This window comes from Furipterus horrens, unplaced genomic scaffold (genome assembly GCF_987537825.1).
Source record: "Furipterus horrens unplaced genomic scaffold, mFurHor1.1.pri manual_scaffold_9, whole genome shotgun sequence".
NCBI classification, from domain to species: domain Eukaryota; kingdom Metazoa; phylum Chordata; class Mammalia; order Chiroptera; family Furipteridae; genus Furipterus; species Furipterus horrens.
In genome coordinates this window covers 58,876,981-58,900,763 of record NW_028327179.1, presented here as the reverse complement: position 1 = coordinate 58,900,763, position 23,783 = coordinate 58,876,981, and the positions used below count along the sequence as shown (strand labels likewise).

At 36.0% G+C, this 23,783-nt stretch overlaps 1 protein-coding gene and 1 pseudogene across 2 annotated transcripts in view; one reads left to right on the top strand and one right to left on the bottom strand.

The window, feature by feature from the left end:
* The window catches only part of SUGCT (succinyl-CoA:glutarate-CoA transferase), a 1,282,463-nt gene that overhangs the window by 1,231,932 nt on the left and 26,748 nt on the right, over positions 1–23,783 (bottom strand). For both annotated transcript variants that reach the window (XM_090286756.1, XM_090286757.1), the window contains exons 2-5: positions 11,817–11,868; positions 11,096–11,169; positions 7,067–7,152; positions 6,515–6,565 (exon numbers count right to left, since the gene is read on the bottom strand). In XM_090286756.1, coding sequence (XP_090142882.1) covers positions 6,515–6,565; positions 7,067–7,152; positions 11,096–11,169; positions 11,817–11,868 — 263 coding nt within the window. The remainder of the gene's footprint in view (positions 1–6,514; positions 6,566–7,066; positions 7,153–11,095; positions 11,170–11,816; positions 11,869–23,783) is intronic.
* LOC150001827 (G2/mitotic-specific cyclin-B1-like) lies at positions 16,011–22,688 on the top strand (annotated as a pseudogene).

The following is a 23,783-nucleotide window of genomic DNA, read 5'->3' as shown; positions in this document are numbered from 1 at the left end:
GCTGTCTACAAGAGACCCACCTCAGAACAAATTATTTACACTGGCTGAAAGTGAAGAGATGGAAATAAATATTCCATGCAAATGTACATGAAAAAAGATCTGGGGTGGCAATACTCATATCAGACAAAATAGACTTCAAAATAAAGGCCATATCAAGAGATAAAGAAGCTTACTACTTAATACTTAAGAGTATAGTCCAACAAGAGGATATAACTCCTGTAAACCTATATGCACCCAATATAGGAGCACCTAAATATATAAAGAAAATCTCGGAGGACTTTAAAGAAGAGATAGACAGCACTACAGTCACTGTAGGGAATATTAACACCCCACTGTCAACAATGGATAGATCTTCCAAACAAAAAATTAACAAGAATATTGCAGAACTGAATGACACTCTCTACCTCAGATGAACTAAATTGATATTTACAGAACATTCAACCCCAAAGAAGCCAAATATACATTCTTCTCAAATGCATATAGGTCATTTTCAAAAACAGACCACATGGTAGAACACAAAACAAGTCTTAACAAATTCAAGAAAACTGCAGTGATATCAAGCATCTTCTCAGATCACAATGACTTGAAACTAAGAACCAACCTCAAGGAAAAAAATCAAAAACATTCAAATATATGGAGGCTGAATAACTTGTTATTGAATAATACATGGGTTAACAATGACCAAAGAAGAAATCAAAAAGCATCTGGAAACAAATAAAAATGAACACACAACAACCCAAAACCTATGGCACACAGCAAAGGCAGTCCTGAGAGGGAAGTTCATAGCAATACTGGCCTTCCTAATGAAGGTGGAAAAACATCAAATAAAGAACCTAACCCTACATCTAAAAGAATTAGAGGAACAACAACAAATAAAACCCAGAGTGAGCAGAAGGAAGGAAATAATCAAGAACAGAGCAGAATTACATGACATAGAGACTAAAGAAAGCAATCCTAAGCATCAATGAATCCAGGACTTGGCTCTTTGAAAAGATAAACCAAATGACAAACTGTTAACCAGACTCATCAAGAAAAAAAGAGACAGGGCCGAAATAAATAATATTAGAAATGAAAGAGGAAAAATAACAACTGATACCACAGAAATACAAGGGATTGTAAATAAAATTATTATGAACAACTATATGCCAAGAAATTAGACAACTAGACAAAATGGATAAATTTCTAGAAACATACTATCTTCCAAAACTGAATCAGGAAGAAGTAGAAAACCTGAATACACTGATAACAATGAGCAAAATTGAAGCAGTAAAAAAAAAACTCCCAGCACACAAAAGCCACAGACCAGATGGCTTCACAAGTGAATTACCTAACATCTATTCTTCTCAAACTGTTCCAAAAAATTCAAGAAGAGGGAAGACTCTCAAACTTTTTTGATGAAGCCAGTACTATCCTAATTGCAAAACCAGGTAAAAACACAACAAAAAGAAAATTACAAGTAAATATCTCTGATGAATATAGATGCAAAAATCTCAACAAAATACTAGCAAACTAGATCTAGCAATAAAGTAAAATGAACATACACCATGATCAAGTAAGATTTACTTCAAGGAGACTTCCGGCCAAGATGGAGGCTTAGACGGACATGCTTGGCCTCCCTCTACAACTAGAGAGGAATACAACTACTTCAAAACAAAAGATAACTAGAAATTCCAGAAAATAAAACTACACTGAAGCCCAACGTATGAAGTTATAAACCAGTGGCACTCTTTGGGCAGGTAGGAAGAGCGAAAGTGGGTGGTGCTGTTTGCGGTCGCATCAGGGACAGCGGCAGGGAGAGCAATCCCAGCGGCAGGGAGGACAATCCCGGCTGCAGTCAAACCCCGGCGGCTCGCGACCCCAACGCTGGGAGAAGCAGCCACCACATCGCCTCGAACAGTGAGGCCCAGGGGGCGGGAGGACGGATCCCAGTCTCCTAGCGGAATAACTGTGTGAATCCATCTTGGACCCCCGCCCCCACACAAACCGCCACAGGGCTGTGAAATAGGTTGCGGATCGCAACTGGTCGCTGGGCAGTGACGACAAAGCGCCGGCGAGAAAGATTGCGGACCGGCGACGGTCGCTGGGTTGTGACGAGTACACAGGCACCGCCCCCTATAGCCGGCCCAAGAAAACAAAACGCATCTGTCAAAATGAGGCAGACAAGTATAGAAATCCCGGTGGCTCAGCTCACCAGACAACAGATGAAGAACCTGACAGATGAACAGATAAGAAACCTGTCAGAGGCTCAGTTCAGGGCCATTGTTATCAGGTGGCTTACAGAATTAACAAAAGATCTGGAAAAAGATGAGAAAGAATCGAAAAACACTCATACTGAAAGGAACAAAACCACATATGAGACAGATGGTGAGGAAATAAAATCCAGAGTTCAAATCAACAAACCAAAACACAAAGAAGGAACAAACAGTCAACCAGTGCAGAGAGAGGATATGGGAAGCAAGGATGAGAGGATCAGAAACCTCTGGGACAGATATAAAAGGCCCAACATAAGAATCATTGGTTTGCCAGAGGGCGAAGAAGATGAACTAGAAATTGAAAAATTAAGTGAAAATATAATAAAGCAGAACTTCCCAAACTTGGGGAAGGAAATAGACTTACAGGTCCAGGAAGCACAGAGAGTTCCAGATAGGCTGGACCTAGGGAGAACCACACCAAGACACATTATAATCAAAATGTCAAAAGTTAAAGATAAAGAGAGAATCTTAAAAGCAGCAAGAGAGAAGAAAAGAATCATGTACAAAGGGGTCCCAATTAGACTATCAGCTGACTTCTCAAGGGAGACCCTGCAGGCAAGAAGGGACTGGCAAGAAATATTCAAAGTAATGAAAATCCAAAACCTACAACCACAAATACTCTATCCAGCGAAATTGTCATTCAGAATAGAAGGGTGGAGAAAATGTTTCCAGGACAAAATAAAACTGAAAGAGTTCATCAGATCCAAACCACTATTATATGAGATGTTAAAGGGACTGGTTTAGAAAAAGGAGGATCAAAACTATGAACACTAAAATGAAAACTGCATCACAAGAAACAACAACAGAAGCTAGGGAATTGAAACAAAGGCAAACTAAACAGGCAACGAGAGTGGAAAAAGAACTATAGGTATGGGGAGCATATTGGGGGGAGGTCAGCAGGGAGGGGGAAGGGGGAGAGGGAGGGAGATGATATAGGAATTAAGGAGCATGGTAGGACAGAGAGAGGTTGAGAAGAACTATATGCACAACTAATGGACATGGTCAAAAAGGGGGGGACAACTGGAGGGAGGGGGGCCACCGGGTGGAGGGGAGAAGAGGAAAGGGAAATTGGGACAAATGTAACATTATAATCAATAAAACACATTTAAAAAAAAAAGATTTACTTCAGGGATGCAAGGATGGTACAATATTCACAAACAAATAGATGTGACACACCACATAAACAAAATGAAAGACAAAAATGACATGATTATATCAACAGATGTGGAAAAGCATTTGATAAAATCCAGCACTGTTTATGATAAAAACACTTAGTAAAGTGGGAATAGGGGGAGCATACCTTAACATAATAAAGGCCATATATGAAAAACTTACTGCAAACATCATACTCGATGCGATGAGCAAAACTAAAAGTGTTTCCCTTAAGATCAGGAACAAGACAAGGCTCTCTGTCTGCTTTCACCACTCTTATTCAATATACTACTGGAAGTCCTACCCACAGCAACCAGACAAGAAGAATAAAGTGAAGGTATCCAAACTGGAAAGGAGAAAGTAAAACTGTCATTATTCCCAGATGACGTGATAGTGTATATAGAAAATTATAGTCTCCATCAAAAAACTACTTGACATAAGTTATTTCAACAAAGTGATGACATACAGAGTCAACAAGCAGAAATAAATGGCATTTCTGTACACCAACAATGCACTATCAGAAGGAGAAACTAATAAAAAATCCCATTTTTTTTACTATAACAACCTAAATAAATAAATAAAGTGCCTAGGAATAAATTTGACTAAGGAGGTAAAAGACCTGCACTTGGAAAACTATAAAACACTGAAGAAAGAAATTGAGGAAGATACCAATAAATGGAAACATATACTGTATTCTTGAATTGGAAGAATTAACATCATTAAAATGTCCCTACTATCCAAAGCAATCTATAGATTCACTGCAATTCCTATTAAAATACCAATCACATATTTCACAGACTTAGAACAAATATTCCAAAAATTTATATGGAACCAAAAAAGACCCCGAATAGCCTCAGCAATCTTGAGAAAAAGGGGTACAGTACAAGGAATCACAATACCTGATATCAAACTATACTACAAAGCCACTGTAATCAAAACAGTCTGGTACTGGCACAAGAACAGACATATAGATCAATGGAACAGAATAGGGAGCCCAGAAATAAACCCAGGTCTATATGGTCAACTAATATTTGACAAAGGGGGAAAAAACATAAAATGGAGTAAAAGTAGCCTCTTCAACAAATGGTGCTGGGAGAACTGGACAGGGATGTGCAAAAAAATAAAACTAGATCACCAACTTATACCATATACCAGAATAAACTCAAAATGAATAAAAGACTTAAATATAAGTTGGAATACCATAAAAATCCTACTGGAAAATGTAGGCATTAAAATTTCAGATATCTCGTGTAGCAATATTTTTATTGATGTATCTCCTAGGGCAAGGAAAACAAAAGGAAAAATAAACAAATGGGACTATATCATCTTCAAAGAAGCTATCATCAAAATGAAAAGGGAACCAAATGTATGGAAGAACATATTTGCCAATGATACATTTTCAAGGTTTAATCTCCAAAATGTATAAAGAACTCATACAACTCAACACCAGGAAGACAAAAAATCCAATTAAAAAATTGGATTTTTGCTATTCAGCAAAGGAGCTGAATAGTCACTGCTCCAAGAAGGACATACAAAAAGATGCTCAACATCACTAGCCATCAAAAAGATGCAAATTAAAACCACAATGAGATATCACCTCACACCAGTCAGAATGGCCATCATTAATAAATCAATAAACAACAAGCGGTGGCAAGGGTGTGGAGAAAAGGAAATTCTAAGTGCACTGTTGGTGGGAATGCAGACTGGTGCAGCCACTGTGGAAAACAGTATGGAATTGCCTCAAAGAACTGAAAATGTAACTGCCTTATGACCCAGCAATTCCACTGCTGGGAATACACCCTAAAAATCCTGAATCACCAATTTATGTGCCCCTATGTTTATAGCAGTGCTATTTACAATAGCCAAGATTTGGAAACTGCCTCAGTACCAATCAGTAGATGAGTGGATCAAAAAACTGGTACATTTACACAATGGAATACTATGCAAAGGAATTCATGCCTTTTGCGACAGCATTGATGGAACTGGAGACTACTATGCTAAGTGAAATAAGTCAATCGGTGAAAGTCAAATATCATATGACCTCACTTATAAGAGGAATCTAATGAACAAAAATAACTAATGAGCAAAACAGAGCCAGAGGCATGGAATCATGGAATAGACTAACAGCAGTAAGAAGGGAGAGTGAAGGTGGGAACTTATTGAAAGAAGTTGAAGGGATTAGTCAAAGAACATAAATGAAGGAACCATTTTCATGGACAATAGTGTGGGGACTGACTATGTAAGAAGGGGTGGGCTGGGTGGAGTAGAATGAAAGGGGAAAAATGGGATATCTGTAATAGCACAAACAATAAATAATTGAAATTTAAAAAACTATATTCAAAAAACTAAATTATGCTATAGAAAAGATGTAGGAAAACAGATCAGGGCAATAATCAAGTTTTGAGTTCAAAATATATCTGGTAAACAAAAATTCTAAATTTACAGGACTGATCCAATAGAACCAAAGTAGATGGTCATTGGTTCTCATCTTAATAAAATATATATATATACATCTTTTAATCACTCAAATAGATAAGGAAAGCAGCAGCAGAGCAATGATGTTAAAGATGATTGTATGGTATAAAACAAATTTTGAAATTTGTTTCTTTTATCTAGTCTTATATCTATTAGATTAGGTTTTAAACTTCAACAAAGATGGCAAACAAGTTCTATATCACATGATGAATTCAATTTCATGTGCATCAGGAACAATAATAATTATAACAACCACTCCAAGAAGTAGGTACCATTATTACCCCCACTTAACTGATAAGGAACCTGAGGCATTCTTTAAGTAACCTGTCTGAAGTCACATAGCTAGTAAGTAGAGATCTGAATCCCAGCAATGAAATGCTAGGATATGACCCAAACCATTCCGTAATGAGTAGGCACTCAGTCAATAGCAGCTAGTGCTACAATTGAATACTCTCACAGTGTAAAGAAACATTATACACAATATACAAGGAATTATAAAGCAAATTATACTTACTATAAAAGTTGAATTCTTAAATGGCAATTACAGCAAAATTACAGATTGTCAATGAAATAAAATTTTAAAACACTTTTACTCTGTTGTTAAATCCCTAATTACAACCCAGGTAATACTGTACCTCTTTGATGATTTTCACCCCTTGTGGATCTTTGATATTAACAGCTATACTCTACAAATTAAAAAAAAATATATATATATATATATTAAAATGGTACCATAACATTTTTTGTTAATACTGAAAACTCAACAAGAAAGCCATTCATATCATAGATTCCCCTCTTAAAGCAAGTTTATTTTCCTCCTAAAGAAACATTTAAATAATCTTTACTGATTTTATTTGCAATTCAGATGTGTTAGAATGTAGTAAGGATTACAGTAAAAATTCTTCAAATAATAATACCAACTGTTAAGCAATTACCAATTGCCAAAACAGTAACAAATATAAAGAGCCATTTAACAAATTTAATAAAATTATTCCCATTATAAAGCATTATAACTTCTTGTGCAACGTTTTAAGTTAGTAAGTAGAGAAGAAAGATTAATAAAAAGCTCTATTATTCCTATTTGGTAACTGCTGAATGAATAAAATTTCACCTTATTTGAAATATTAATTACATCTACAAAGGAGGGTGGAAACTAACAGGCCAGAATAATATTACAATATTCTTACTTTTTTATTTCGGTTTACACTGAGAAAATAAGTACTTTCTGTCCCCACAAAAGGTGGCCCCCATGTTCGTGTATCATCACCAGCTCCTAAAAGTAATAATATGAGCTATTAATCTTTAACTTTGAAACTTCATGAGACATTTCAAACTAACAGGCTCACTCATCATGTACATTCCAGGTGCCTGAACAAGATCAGCGCAATTCAGTTGAATTAGCAATGCAGAAGAGGCCATAGAAGCCCATTAGGACTACCCAAATTCTCTACCTGTTTATGTTAATCACTGAATCCTTCCATATGCTTTCACTAAAATCCATCCCTGAAAGCCAAAATCTAGAAGGAAATATCCTCCTAGCAGTCTATAGATTTAATAAATGGCAAATTCAAGGGAAAAAAAATTTACTCTCAGTTTTTGGCAAGCAATTCAATCAGTGATTCTTGCATTAAATGTGCAAAGAAAATGTTGAATCTTCAAAAGATGCTTAAATATTATTTAAGTCAGAATAGTGATAAGTGACAAAATGGCATGATAAAATGGCATCTGAGCCTATGTATAGAACAATGACAAATACACTATTAAAAAACTCTGTAACAACAAATCAGAAGAGGCAAAACAAGTTATTGAATAGCAAATTCAGCTATTTATTCTAAATATTTTGTCTAGGTATTGCTTTAAGATAAAAGTTTGAAAAATAGGGTATTTTATTCTGGACATCTATATCAAGTGAATCAGAAAGTCTTTGTGTTTGATTTAAAGACAACACTATAGAGTTACAGGGAAAAAAAATTTTCTTTGCACAACAAAGCATCTGGCAAACAACAGAACTCAGAAAATGAATCAACAATTAAATGGCACAAAATAGTATCACTTGAAAATTTTAATGCAAGTTCTGATTAAAAATTGATATAAGAAACTAATCAACTATATAATTACAGTTAAAGTATTTATCACTAGCCTCCCAAAAAGAATTTGTGAATATAAGTTAAAGCTTAAATTCCAATCTCATTTTAATGATATAATTAATCTATTAGCCATTAGACTTGACTAAAATTAACCCAGAAAAATAGACACAGCCTTTGGAATATACAAAAAACCAGGCAAATAATAAACTCATTTATTTAATTTTTTTTTAGAAACAAGAGAAACAAAAGGCATAGGATGGAGGAAAAAAGAAGCTTTAGTTCTAATTGGAGATTAACCAATAACAACACAAAACTCTAAATGTAAGTATCAAACAAAATACTATGCTCAAAACATCAGGTGGACAAAAGAAAAAATTCCAAGAGCCCACAAAGGAAATCTCCCACTAATTAACCAGAGGCTTCATGGAAAAATTTACAAATCTAGATCTTCAGGATCAGACAGGACTTCTCAGAGTCAAGAGAAAGTCTGGAGACTTTCAAATTTTTTTTTTTTAACTCCCAATACATTTTTAAAAATTTTTTTAATGAAGCAATGTCTAGATAAGGTTAAAATTAGGTAGTTTATTTTCAAGGTTTGCATTGATCTCTCAGGTAGACAAAATGTCAGAAATCTAAATTGGAGGACTACATGGCTTCCCTGCCCCACATTGTCCTTGGTATACAATCAGGGTTTTAGAGAGGCAAAAGAATCAATGCCAATGGCACATAACAGGAAATAAACATTAAAGGTCACAAAATGGTAAAACTAGCAACTGGAGATACATGTTTTATTTGACCCACACACAATTTAAAGTTTATAACTAGCTGCCATGGTTTCAAAATCTAGAGAGCTCAAATACAAATTCAGACTGCTTTAATTGATATTTTATCACATTCAAGCATTTAGCAAGTATTTATTGGCCCCTACAATGTCACAAACACTGTTCTATGCAGAGCACACACAGCAGTGAATAAAAGATCAACACCGCTACCTTCACAACCTTGCCTACTGAGGACAACCCTGAAAAATCAGTAGCATCATTTGCAACCATACACAGTCCACTTCACTCATTTAGGTTACCTGCCTGGCCCTGCAGGCATATAAGTTACACTCACTGACTAACTCTATAAAAAGAAAAATGTATATACTTAAGCTTGATATGTTCTTTGATTACACAAATAAAAATAATCTAAGTCTTAAGTCAGAAAACTACAACCAAATTGTATTTAATGAAAGAACTGAAGAAGTGGACACAAAAAGTGACTACTGAAATTTTAAAATACTCTCAAGTCACTTTTCCTCATATATATGTTAAATAACTATGTTGAAAATCCAAAACGATTAAATGTATAATATGAACACTAAAATGTACTGGGCAGGAGAAGTAAGGGAAAGAGATCAATCACGAAAAGAGTGATAAAAACCTGGGAACAAAGCTCGATAAAAAGTATATGGCTATGAGACATAATAAAGGCCTAGATGAAGGAAGGTGTCTCCCACCATGGAAACAAATAGACCTAAGTAAACAGAAAATAACAATTTAACAATTTCTAAAATTAATATAAATATAAATATTTAACCTAGTGATAAAGTCAAAGAGAGAAATTAGATTGGATGCTCTAGAATGGAAGACAGAGTGGCTGAAATTAGAAAGTGCTGTGGTATTGAAATAGATAGCAATGTAGAAATTAGAAGTTTTATGGAACCCAGAAAAGAAGATGTTTAGCTAGAAAGTAAACACTTTTCAGCATGTATCCAGCAATGACTAAATACAATGAAGATCACTGACTGAATAAATAAAGCATTATCTCTGGAAAGCAGGATTTGCCAGGTTCCTCTACTACCTGGAGCATGATAAACAGTGTCAGATAAATACAATAAAATATACTATTTTCCATGCTGATCAGAGAATCTTCTGCTAACTACTTTGGCCTCCTAAGTAGATCTATGAGTTTTAGCAAAAAGTTGAACCTTCCAAATTGAGTATTCTACTTTATAGCATTTAATCACTATAGTAAATAAATTGACTTAATTATAAAACTACTTTCTTGGCTTATAAATGCATACACACAATTCAAGTCTAGAACATTTTCATTGACTTGGGAATTATGTTCCAAATCCATAAGCATTAGATCTTAAAGGATAAATAATAGCACTAGTTTTAGAAACCTTCTCCCAAAAAGCTGTCTATAGGTTGATACAGAGGACATAGAGAACCCAGACTGTTGACTGCTTACTGGAGGAAGGGGGCATGCAACATGACACTTTTCTAAGTGTCAATAATAGCATGAACTGAGCACCAAAATGCTAAGAAGGTACCAAATAAAAGTGAGAATTGTATACACAAAAAAAGTTTATGTGGTAGACAAAGGGGAAAGAAAGAATATGAAAGATGTCAGATGAAAAACATAAAAACAAGGATTGATCTAAGCCTACATGTTTTCCCTCAAACATGGAAAAATGTTTATTAGAAATAGAAAATAATAACTTAGATTGGGGTATTTGGCTTCCTTTTTGAAGAACTTTGATTCCTTTTCCTTATCTCCTTCTGTGTCCTATTTCTTCCCTTGTAAAATGCCTTTGTCTTTGCCTTTTACTTTATCCCACAGTTAGGGAGTGTGGCCAGGCTCAGTCTAATCTCAGTCTCAACAGTAAGGTTTCTGTGGGCCTAAGGAGAGCCAGAATCAGAGCTGTGCCTGGATATTCTTAGCTGTGTGACCTTGGACCTCAGTGTCTCTGTCTTCTCATTTTTAATCTAGGAATAATAACATCAACCCACAAGGTTGATGTAAGATTAAACAAATTACAATAATATAAGCAAAGAATTTGGAAATATGCCTGGCACTATAGCAAGTGCTGTCAGCATCATTATATGTTGCATTTCAGTTTCTACCAGAGGCTTTCGGGTATGTGTGAAGGACCCGGCTTAAGCCTTAGCCCTTGGCACATATAAAGTATAAGAAGAAATCATTAGTATAGGTTCAGAAGAAAATAAAAAATGGAGAAGAGAAAATAATCATTTTATTTCAATTCTTTCTTCATTCCATAAACAGGTACATGAATTTTTTTTAACTATTAAAAATATATATTAGTTTGTTTCTACGGTTTAAAGGTAGCAATATCTTTACCTGGTCTTTCCACTTTTATAACCTCTGCTCCAAGATCTCCTAAATTCATAGTAGCAAAAGGTCCAGCCAGTACTCTACAATATTAAACAATGATAAATAAGTTACCATGTTGAAGATTTTTATTTTAATTTTCTTAATAGTCCATCAACACAGACAAGCTCATATAATGCTAGTAAGAATTAAAATTGTTAGCACTGTTCAAAAAAGTAATTTGGCCATATGTATCAAAAGCTTTTAAAAATATATTTCCTTTAATGCAGAAATTCTACTTCCAGAATTCTATTGTAAGGAAAAAATTTAAGATTTTTGAGACAAAGATTTATATAATAGGAAGCCTAATTTATAATAGTGAAATATTGGGGAATGACAAATTTTGTGAAAACTGTATAATAAAATATATATTTTTGTTGCATTTTGAATGACACAGGAAACCACTCAAAATATAACATGTGTAAAATGTGGGTAAAACCATCATTCGCATAAGGTTCAAATTTTTGTTTTTAGAATTATATATAAACATAAAGATTGGAAAAAATGCATAAATAATATACAAATTGCCTTTTAGAATGATAAAATTACAGAAATTTTTTGTTATTCTTCTTTCCAAAATTTTGATACTAAGCATATAAGCAAGCACCCTCTTATATAATGTAAAAAATAAATGAATGTTTTTGAGAGAAAGTTAAAATTCATTTACCAAAACAGATAAGCCAATACAAACCTTGTTAGATCCAGAATTTTTACACCCTCCAATGGTTTCACATTTTCAGTATCTGCCAAAACACAGAACACACTTAAAGAGTATCAATACTAATTTTCAGAAGAATGCAGAATTCTTCATACTGTGCTTTAAGCAATCTCTATTTCTACCAAAAGAAACGTTCTTTTACACTATTTCTGCTTTATATAAAACACAGAAATCTTGACCTGATCCAATTAAGTCAATCTGTAAAACTTAAAAGCCTCCAATCCCAAATTATTCCCAATTAATTAAACCCCAAGCTACACTTAAGATAGTTTAATGAAAAATAAAGTGAGATGGGGAGGGATGTATAGGCTGCAAAGAGAGGATTTTTAGGGCACTAAAAAGACTCTATCTATACAATACTATAATGTTAGATACATCATTATACATTTTTCCAAATCCAAAGAATGTACAAACCAAGAGTGAACCCTAACATAAAGTGTGGACTTTGGGTGATTATGATGTGTCAATGCAGGTTCATCAGTTGTAACAAAAGTATCCTCTGTGGGAGGTTGTGAATGTGTGGAACTAGGGGATATATGGGAAATCTCTGTACCTGCCCTTGAATTTAACTGTGAACCTGAAACTGCTCTAAAAAATATATAGTCTTAAATAAATAAATGACTAAATAGTAAACTAAACAAGAAAAATGTACTAACAACAAAAATTAACAACAGACTTCCCGCCAAGATAGAGGTCTAGACAGACACGCTGAGTCTCCCTCCACAACTAAGAAGGAATACAACTACCTCAAAACTAGAGACAACCAGAAGTTCCAGAAAATCAAGTGGCATGGAAGTCCAACAAACAAAGGTATAAAGAAGAAATACTCATCCATACAGGTAGGAGAAGCGGAGCCGGGGCGGAGAGGACGCCATATGGTGGCAGCAGAGGCAGGTCAATGGAAAGTGCAGTCATACATTTTTAAAAAGTGAGGAGGAACACCTGGGGAGCACTCCCAGCACCACACCAGACCGCTGCAGCTCACTGTCTCAGCTCTAGGGAAAATCAAGCCCCATTGCTTCTGACTGTGCTTCTGACTGGGTTGGGGTGGAGGAAGAAACTGCCAGTCTCTCAGCAGAGTCCACTTGTTTAAAGGGCCCCCATGGTCCTAGAACATCCGCAGACCCACCCACTCTGGGAACAATGGCCAGGGCAACAGCTAGAGAGGTGCCAGTCCCATATGAAAGTGGGAGAAGTGCTTGGAAAAGGAGCAAGTGCTGAACAAGCGGCATTGTTCCCTCTCTGACCCCTCCCCCACATACAGCACCACAACGTGGTGAAACGGGTCGCCCTGTACTAATGGAACACCTAAGGCTCCACCCCTTACAGTGTAACAGGAGCAATATCTCTACATAAGACACAGAGGCAAACAAATACAGGAGCCTGTCAAGTAGAGGAGACAGAGAGGTATGGCCCAAAAGGGGGAACGGATCAAGGCTCCAGTGGGAGAACTAAGTGATGAGGAGATAGCAAACCTAACAGACAAGGAGATAGCCAACTTAACAGACTCTGAATTCAAAACACCTGTGATAAAGAAGCTCCCAGGCTTCACAGATATGCTTGAGAACGGCAAACACATAAGAGAAGAAATGAAGGCTATGCTAAATGAAACGAAGGAAGATCCACACAAAACCAATGGTGAAAGGGAGGAAACTGGGATTCAAATCAATGATTTGGAATATAAGGAAGAAAAAAATAAACCAGTCAACCAGCACAGAATGAGGAAACAAGAATTGAAAAAAACGAGGAGTGTCTTAGGAACCTCTGGGACAACTTTAAACGTGCCAACATCCAAACCATAGGGGTGCCAGAAGGAGAAGAGGAAGAGCAAAAAATTGAAAGCTTGTGTGAAAAAATAATGAAGGAAAACTTCTTAAATTTGGTGAAGAAAATAGACATACAAGTCCAGGAATCACAGAGAGTCCCAAACAAGCTAAACCCAGGGAGGACCACATCAAGACACATCATAATTAAAATGCCAAAGGGTCAAGATAAAGAGAGAATCTTAAAAACAGCAAGAGAAAAGCAGAGAGTTTCCTACAAAGCGGTGCCTATAAGACTCTCAGCTGATTTCTCAAAAGTAACTTTGCAGACAAGAAGAGACTGGCAAGAAGTATTCAATGTGATGAAAAGCAAGGACCTACAACCAAGATTACATTATCCAGCAAAGCTATCATTTAGAATGGAAGAGCAGATAATGTGCTTCCCAGACAAGGTAAAACTACAAGAGTTCATTATCACCAAGCCATTATTATATGAAATGTTAAAAGGAATTACTTAAGAAAAAGAAGATCAAAACTATGAACACTAAAACGACAACAAACTCACAACTATCAACAACTGAATCTAAAAAACAAAAACAGAATTCAACTAAGCAAAGCAGAATAGGAACAGAATTATAGGTATGGAGATCATTTGGAGGGTTATCAGCTGGGAGGGGGAAGGGGGAGGAATGGGGTAATGGTGCAGGGATTAAGAAGCATAATTGGTTGGTACAAAATAGACAGGGGGAAGTTAAGAATAATATAGAAAAGGATGAAGCCAAAGAACTTATATGCATGACCTACGGACATGAACTAAGAGGGTTGGGATTGCTCGGGGAAAGGGGGTACTGGGCACAGGGGAAAGAAATTGAGACTACCGACATAATCAATAAAATATACTTAAAAAATAACAATAAAGCCCTCTGCATATTTGTTCTATATTTAAGATGAAGAAAAAATTGAATTTTAAATGTTTTTTAAACAATTACAATCATGTGTGTTATTTCCTTTTCTCTTCACCCAGCAGCTTTAAAAATAAGAAAACGTGTTGGTAATTATATCAGTAATTCACAATGTATTTAACAACATTAAATCACAAAATCAAATTCTAGTTAAATGGCTTATGAAGTTTAAATTATGATGACTGAGATCAGGCTGAACTTATGAGGAATAATGATGAAACTACTGGTTTGATACATTTTTTTAAAAATAGACTTTATTGGTTCCTGTGGCACTAGGTGGACTGGAAAAGAGGCCTGTGTGATTGTGATTGGGTACATTGCAGCTATTGCTGTTTACAGATAATTATGATTGACATTTTCAGAGCTTTCTAGAGCCAGAAGTGATTTTCACTTTCCCTTAAGATGGAGCATATTTTCACAAGCACCATTTGGATTTTTTGGATCATTCATCTTCAAGGAAGAAATGAAAAGGAAGACAATATTGGAAAGATGCTCCAGTTTTCTGGGAAGACCCACTTCGAAATTCTAATGAGGATTCTGAGCACAAAGTAAGAAAGAACACATCTCTGTGAATGACTTAAAGTGCTTATTACTACATGATCATTCAAAGAATGGCTTTTGAAATAAACCAAACAGTAGAATCAAATATTCCAAAAGAGGTCTGAAGAAAACAGGAGACTGTCAACATACCATAGAGTTGATCCTTTGCTAGGATAAAACTGGAACACTTTGCCCAAAGATTTACTCCATGTACCTCACTTCTAGGTTCTAATTCATGTTCCTTCCTTCCCATTACATGCTTCTTCTCAACATCACCTACTACAAATCCTACCCATGTTTCAAGGTCTCCATTAAATTACTTCTTCTCAATGAGTTTATTTCTTATTTCCTAATTGGGTAATAGTCCTGTGGCCTTAACCCACATATATATTTTTGTTGTTCTTATGACATTCACTTTATTCAGCTTTGGGTTCTCATATAGTATTTATCTCCTAACCATTTTGTGCTTTTGGACTGGTGATCATTAAGCTTCATACATACTAAGTACTCTATAAATAGTTCTTTAATTGAATGCAATTAATTTAAGGCAAAAAAAATTTTTAGTAATGATATATCACAAACAGATTATAAATAGTACGCTGCTAAGGTAGTGAGTTACAAAGAAAACAAATGTTTTCTTTTAAAAAATAAGCTATGAGTAGATCACAAAAATATGTTTGTATTTACAATATTTAAATACAGTAAATTTATATAAGAAGCGATAACTGTCTAAATCACATCCTCTGAATCTTGATTCAGATTCTATTAATTAAGAATATGTATTTGGGGCATGCAACAGAGGAACAACTGTTGATATGTGTTGGGTTCAGGTACGCCAGCTCCTCGGAGGCTCCTGCTTTCTATTTCTCCCCACTGAGCTACTGCTTGATGAAGGGGAAGCCATGGCACACCAAGTCACCAAGAATACGAAAGTTAATGCTGAAAATAAGGAAAAGATAAATATGGCAGATGCAAAGCACATGCCTATGGCCACTGATGCAGCCTCCAAGCCCCTGCTGAGGCCAAGAACAGCCCTTGGATACATCAGTAACAAAATCAGTGAACAGCCGGAGGTCAAAGTGTCTTTGAAAAAAGAAGCAAAAACTTTAGCTGCTGGACAACTTATTGCTAAAAACTGCCAACTCTCACCCTGAACCTCTTTTGGTTGATACTCCTTCTCCAAGCTCAATGGAAACATCTGGATGTGCCCCTGCAGAAGAATATCTGTGTCAGGATTTTTCTTATGTAATTCTTGCAGTGAATGATGTGGATTCATAAGATGAAGCTACTCCAAATCTTTGAGGTGAATATGTGAAAGATATCTGTGCTTATCTAAGACAACTTGAGGAAGCAAGCGATCACCTAAACTACCTCCTGGGTTGTGAAGTCACTGAAAACATGAGTCATCCTAATTGATTGGCTGGTGCAGGTTCAAATGAAGTTCAACTTACTGTAGGAAACCAGTTACATGACTGTTTCCATTATTAATCAGTTCATGAAGAATAATCCTGTGCCCAGCTTGTTCCTGCATATTGTTGGTATCACTGCCATGCTCATTGTTGAGCAAATATGAAAAAATGTACCATCCAGATATTGGTGACTTTGACTCTGTGACTGACAACACTTACACTAAGCTCCAAATCAGACAGATGAGAATGAAGATTCAGAGAGTTTAAATTTTGACCTGGATCGCCCTCTACTCCAGCATTTCTATTCATCTAAGGTTAGATGCATCTAAGGTTAGAAAGGTTGATGTGAAGCAACATACTTTGGCCAAATACCCAAGGGAACTATGTTAGACTACATATGATACAGTACACTTTCCTCCTTCTTATATTTCATCAGGAGCTTTTTGTTTAGCACTGAAAACTCTTGATAATGGTGAATGAATAGACACCAGTTCTACCATATTACCTGTCATACACTGAAGAATCCCTTCTTCTTCTTTTAAAAAATTTTTAATTTATTGTTTTTCTATTACAGTTCTCTCACTTTTCCCTGATTGCTCTCCCCACAACCCAGCCCACCCCTTCTCCCACAGTCAAGTCCCACCTCGTTGTACATGTCCATGGGTTATTTATACTAGTTCCTTTACTAAACCATTCCCCTACTCACTTAACTTTTCTCCTCCCCCACACCAACCCCCTGCTGGAAACTGTTAGTCTGTTCCTTGTTTACATGCCTCTAGTTCAATTTTCCTCATTTGTTTGTGTTGTTCATTAGTTTCCTGTATCTGGTAGTTTTTTTTTTTTTTTTTTTCATTGCCTAGATTATTTTGCTAAGCATGATTCTCTCTAGTTCCATCCATGTTGTCGCAAATGGTAGGAGTTCCTTTTTTCCTTCAGCTGCATAGTATTCCATTGTCAACTGTACCACAGTTTTTTCATCCACTCATGTACAGATGGGCACTTAGGCTGTTGCCAGCACTTGACAATTGTAAATAGCGCCGCTATGGACATAGGGATGCATAAGTTCTTTGGAATTGGTGCTTCAGGATTCTTCAGGTATAATCCAAGCAATGCAGTCGCTAGTTCAAAAGGCAGCTCCATTTTTAGTTTTTTGAGGAAATTCCATACTGTTTTCCACAGTGGCTGCACCAGTCTGCATTCCCACCAACAAAGTACTAGGGTTCCCTTCTCTCCACATCTTCACCAGAACTTGATTTGTTAATAATGGACATTCTCACTGATGTAAAGTGGTATCTCATTGTGGTTTTTATTTGTATCTCTCTGATGACTAGTGATGTTGAGCATTCTTTCATATGCCTATGGACCTTCTGTATGTCCTCTTTGGAGAATTGTTTGTTCATGTCCTTTGCCCATGTCCACTTTTGATAAGGTTGCCTGTCTTCTTGGTGTTTAGACGTATAAATTCTTTATATATTTTGGAGAACAATCCCTTGTCCAGGCACCATTGAAAAATGTTTTCCCATATGGTTGGCTCCCTTTTCATCTTGCTGATGGTTTCTTTTGCTGAGCAAAAACGCTTTAGTTTTATGTAGTCCCATTTGTTTATTTTTTCCTTTATTTCACTTGCCTTAGGAGATATATTGGTGAAAATATTGCTACATGGGATATCTGAAATTTTCCTATGTTTTCCTCTAGGACTTTTATGGTGTCATGGCTTACACTTAAGTCTTTGATCCATATTGAGTTTATTCTGGTGTGTGGTATAAGTTGGTGGCCTAGTTTTATTTTTTTGCACATCACTGTCCAGTGCTCCCAGCACCATTTGTTGAAGAGGCTCTTCTCACTCCGTCTTATGTCCCTTCCCCCTTCTCTGAATATTAGTTGACCATATAGACCTGGGTTTATTTCTGAGCTCTCCACTGTGTTCCATTGATCTATGTTTGTTCTTATGTCAGTACCAGACTGTTTTGATTACCATTGCCTTGTAGTATAGTTTGGTATCAGGTATTGTGATTTCTCCTATTGTGTTCTTCTCTCTCAAAATTGCTGTGGCTATTTGGGGCCTTTTTTGGTTCCATGTAAGTTTTTAAGTTTTTGTTCTAGGTTTGTGAAATATATCATTGGTATTTTAATAGGGATTGCATTGAATCGATAAATTGCTTTGGGTAGTATGGACATTTTAATGATGTTGATTCTTCCTATCCATGAACATGGTATATGCTTCCATTTATTTGTATCTTTCTTAATTTCTTTCTTCAGTGTTATGTAGTTTTCTGAGTACAGGTCTTTTACCTCCTTGGTTAAGTTTATTCCTAGGTACTTTCTTTTTCTTGTTCCTATAGCATCCAATTTTTTTTCTATTTTCTATCTATATTTTATTGCTGGTGTGAAGACATGCCTTGAATTCCTTAATATTGACTTTGTATGCTTCTGTTTTGCCAGATTCACTTATTAGGTCGAGTAGTTTTTTCATGGAGTCTATAGGCTTTTCTATGTACACTATCATGTCATCTGCAAATAATGACAGTTTCACTTCCTCTTTTCCAATATGTATGCCTTTCATTTCTTTTTCTTGTCTGATTGCCTTGGCTAATACTTCCAAGACTATGTTGAATAGAAGTGAAGAGAGTGAACACCCTTGTCTTGTTCCAGATCTTAGGGGGAATGCTTTCAGTTTTTGTCCACTGAGCATGATGTTGGCCACAGGTTTCTTGTATATGGCCTTTATTATGTTGAAGTATGCTCCCTCTATTTCCAGTTTGCTGAGTGTTTTCATCACAAATGGGTGTTGTACTTTATCAAATGCTTTTCCTGCATCTATTGATATGATCATGTGATTTTTGTCTTTCATTTTGTTTAGGTGATGTATTACATTTATTGATTTGCGAATATTAAACCATCCTTGCATCCCTGAAATGAATCCCACTTGATCGTGATGTGTGATCTTTTTAATGTGTTGCTGGATCTGGTTTGCGAATATTTTGTTGAGGATTTTAGCATCTATGTTCATCAGCGATATTGGCCTGTAGTTTTCTTTCTTTGTTGTGTCTTGACCTGGTTTTGGTATTAGAGTAATACTGACTTCATAGAAAGAGTATGGGAGTCTTCCATTTTCTTGGATTTCTTGGAATACTTTTAGAAGGGTAGGCATTAGATCTTCCCTAAATGTTTTGTAAAATTCCCCTGTGAAGCCATCTGATCCAGGGCATTTGTGTGCTGGGAGTTTTTTTTATTACTGCTTCAATTTCACTCTTTGTTTTCAGTCTATTCATGCTTTCTCCTTCTTCTTGATTCAGTTTCAGAAAATTATATTTTTCTAAAAATTTGTCCATTTCATCTAGGTTTTCAAGTTTGTTGCCATACAATTGTTTGTAGTAATTTCTTACAATCCTTTGTATTTCTGTGATATTGTTTGTGATTTCTCCTTTTTCGTTTCTGATTTTGTTTGAGTCCTCTCTCTTTTTTTCTTGATCAGCTTGACTAAAAGCTTGTCCATTTTGTTTATCTTTTCAAATAACAAGCTCTTACTTTTGTAGATCTTTGGAATTCTTGATTTAGTCTCTATGTCATTTAATTCTGCTCTGACCTTGATGATTCCCTTCCTTCTACTCACTCTGGGCCTTGATTGTTGTTGTTCCTCTAGTTCTTGTACCTTTAGAGTTAGATTTTTTTATTTGAAATTCTTCTGTTCTTTTTAGGTAGTCCTGTATTGCTATGAACTTTCCTCTCAGGACTACTTTTGCTGTATCCCATAGGTTTAGGTCTGTTGTGTGTTCATTATCATTAGTTTCCAGAAACTTCTTGATTTCTTCCTTGATGCCATTGTCAACCCATGCATTATTTAATATCAAGTTATTCATTCTCCATAAGTTTGAATGTCTTTAAGTTTTTTCCTTGAGGTTGATTTCCAGTTCCAAGGCATTGTGATCTGAGAAGAAACTTGATATAATTTCAATTTTCTTGAATTTGCTGAGGCTTGATTTGTGTCCTACCATGTGGTCTATTTTGAAAATGTTTCATGTGCACTTGAAAAGAATGTATATTTTGCTTCTTTGGGGTGAAAAGTTCTATATATATTAACTAAGTCCATTTGATCTAGAGTGTCATTCAGTGCTTCAATATCCTTGGGTTTCTTTGCTTGTAAGATCTGTCCATTGTTGACAATGGGGTGTTAAAATCTCCTATTCTGAGTGTGTTGCTGTTGATATCCCTCTTATAGTCTTCCAAGACTTTCCTTATATATTTGGGTGCTCCTATGTTGGGTGCATATATGTTTACTAGGGTTATAGCTTCTTGATAGATTGTTCCCTTAAGTATTATGAAATGCCCTTCTTTGTCTCTTTTTATGGCCTTTGCTGTGAAATCTGTTTTGTCTGATATAAATATTGCCACCCCAGCTTTTTTTTCATGTCTGTTTGCTTGGAATACTTTTTTCCATCCCTTCACTTTCAGTCTGTGTAGACCTTTTGTTTAAGGTGTGTCTCTTGTAGATGGCATATATGTGGGTCATTTTTTCGTATCCATTCCGCTACCCTATGTCTGTTGATTGGAGCATTTAATCCATTTTCATTGAAGGTTATTATTGACAGGTATTTATTCATTTCCCTTTGTACCTGTGTTCTTCTCCCTCTCTCTTTTTCTTCTTTTTCTTAAAGCATTTCCTTTATCATCTCTTGCAATGCTGGTTTGGTGTTGATGTATTCTTTTACTCTTCTTTGTCTGGGAAACTCCTTATTTCACCTTTTTTAAAAGAGAGCCTTGCTGGGTAGAGTATTCTTGGTTGTAGGCCTTTGGTTTTCCTCACTTGAAATATTTTTTGCCATTTCCTTCTGGCTTGTAGTGTTTCTGTAGAGAAGTCAGGTTATAGCCTTATCGGAGTTCCCTTGTCTGTTATTTGCTGTTTTTCTCTTGCTGCATTTAGGATTTTCTCATTGTCTTTGAATGTTGCCATTTTAATTATGATGTGCTTTGGAGTGGGCCTCTTTGGGTTCATCTTCATTGGGACCCTCTGTGCTTCCTGGACTTGTGTGAACTTGTATCAAATTAGGAAAGTTTTCTGTCATTACTTTTTCTAACAGGTTTTCTATCCCTTGCTCCTCTTCTTCTCCTTCTGGTATCCCTATGATAGGGATATTGTTGCATTTCATGTTGTCCTGAAGCTCTCTTAAACTCTCTTCATTCTTTTTCAGCCTTTTTTCATTTTGTTACACTGGGAATTTTTTTCTACATTGTCCTCTAGCTCAGTGATCTAATCCTCTGCTTCATTTAGCCTGCTTTTGATTGCTTCTTGTGTGTTCTTCAGTTCAGACATTGTATTCTTCATTTCTTCCTGGCTCTTTTTGATAGTTTCTATGACTTTTTCATGCTGGTGTAGTTCTCAGTAAGTTCCTTGTAACTTCCCTGGAGTTCTTTGTAGTTTCCCTGGCATTCTTTGTAGTTCCCCTGGAGTTTGTTGTAGTTTCTCTGAGTTTGTTGAGTTCATTGAAGTTCCTTATTACCATTGTTTTGAATTCCATGTCTGATAGTTTGCTTGCCTCTATTTCATCCATCCCTTCTTCTGGGAATTCCTTCTTTCCTTTTGTTGGGGTGTTATTTCTCCTCCTCCCCATTTCAGGTGGCTCTTCTTATTGTTTCTGTTCTTAGATTGACCTGCTTTTATTTCCTGCCTTTGTGATGTGACCTTCTTATATACAGTTGTTGAGCTGCTGCCTCTGGCTAATGCCACTTGGAGGGGACTAGTCTCCTTAAGAGATTTTTCCCATAGCACTTGGATGATTCTGCACTGGGATATAGTCTGCTGCTCTCCCAGCTCTTTCTCCAGAGCCAGCACCCAAAATGTTTACAAAGTGCCTGTAGTTCACTTCACCCTCCTTTGGCCTCAGCCGGGGGCGAGTGCGCTCCCTCGCGCAGGCGAGGGGCAGACGGATGGTTTGCACACTGGGGCTGGCAGGCCTCGAGTGCTTCTGCATGCTAGCCAGTGGGCTGCAAGAATCCCTTCTTCTTGTTATGCAACATCTGGCTAAGAACATAGTCATGGTGAATCATGGGTTTACAAAGCACATGACTTTCAAGAACAAGTATGCCTCATCTAAGCATGCTCAGATCATCACTCTAACACAGCTGAACTCTTCACTAGTTTAAGATTTAACCAAGGCTATGGCAAAGGTGTAACTCATGAACTTGAGTTGAAGTACTATAATATTTGCAAATAAAACTGGCACCATGAGTTATGTGTATATATCTTTTTAAAAACAATATGTATTTTCACATGAATGTTTATAGTGACTGTTTGTAATAATCAAAAACTAGAAACGACCCAATGCCCATCAACAGATGAGTGGATAAACAATAAATAAACAAAGCAATAAAAATTAACATATTATTGATACATACAGCAACATGGATGAATATGAAAATAATTGTGCTGAGTAAAAGAAACAAGAAAAAAAAGAGTATGCAATGTATGATTCCATTTATATAAAACTCTAGAAAATGCAAGCTAATCTACAGTGACCAAAAGCTAATCTGTGATTGCTAGTGAATAAGAAAGAGGTGGTTGGAGACATTACCTCGGGGTATGAGGAAACTTTTGGGATAAAGAAAATGCTATCTTTATTCTAGAGATGGTTTAAAGGGTATAACATACTATGTGAAACTTATTAATTTGTACACTTTAAATAGTATTGTTTATTGTCAATTATATCTCAATAAAACTGTTTTTTAAATTCCTCTAAAAATAATTTTATTTATTAGTTTTAGATTCACATTAAAATTGAGCATAAAGTGCAGAGAATTCCCATGTGTCCCCTTTCCCCCACATACACACAACATCATCCACTTTCAACACCCATCACCATAATGGTACAATTGATGAACCTACACTGACACATCACTATCACCCAAAATCCACAGTTTACACTAGGGTTCACTCTTGGCGTTGTATATTTTTTGGATATGGGAAAACACATAAAGACATGTATTTATCATTATAACACTATACAAAAAAGTTCCATTGCCCTAAAAATCCTGTGTTCTGCCTATTTTATCAGTTTCCCTACTCTAGCCTTTGGCAACTAATCTTTTTACTGTATCCATACTTTACCTTTTCCAGAATATCATACAGTCAGATGCATACTGTAGGTAGTCTTTTCAGATTGGCTTCTTTCACTTGGTAATATACAGTTAAGTTTTCTTCATGGCTGAGAGATCATTTCTTTTTAGTGCTGAATAATATCCCATTACCTGGATATAACCCAGTTTATTTAT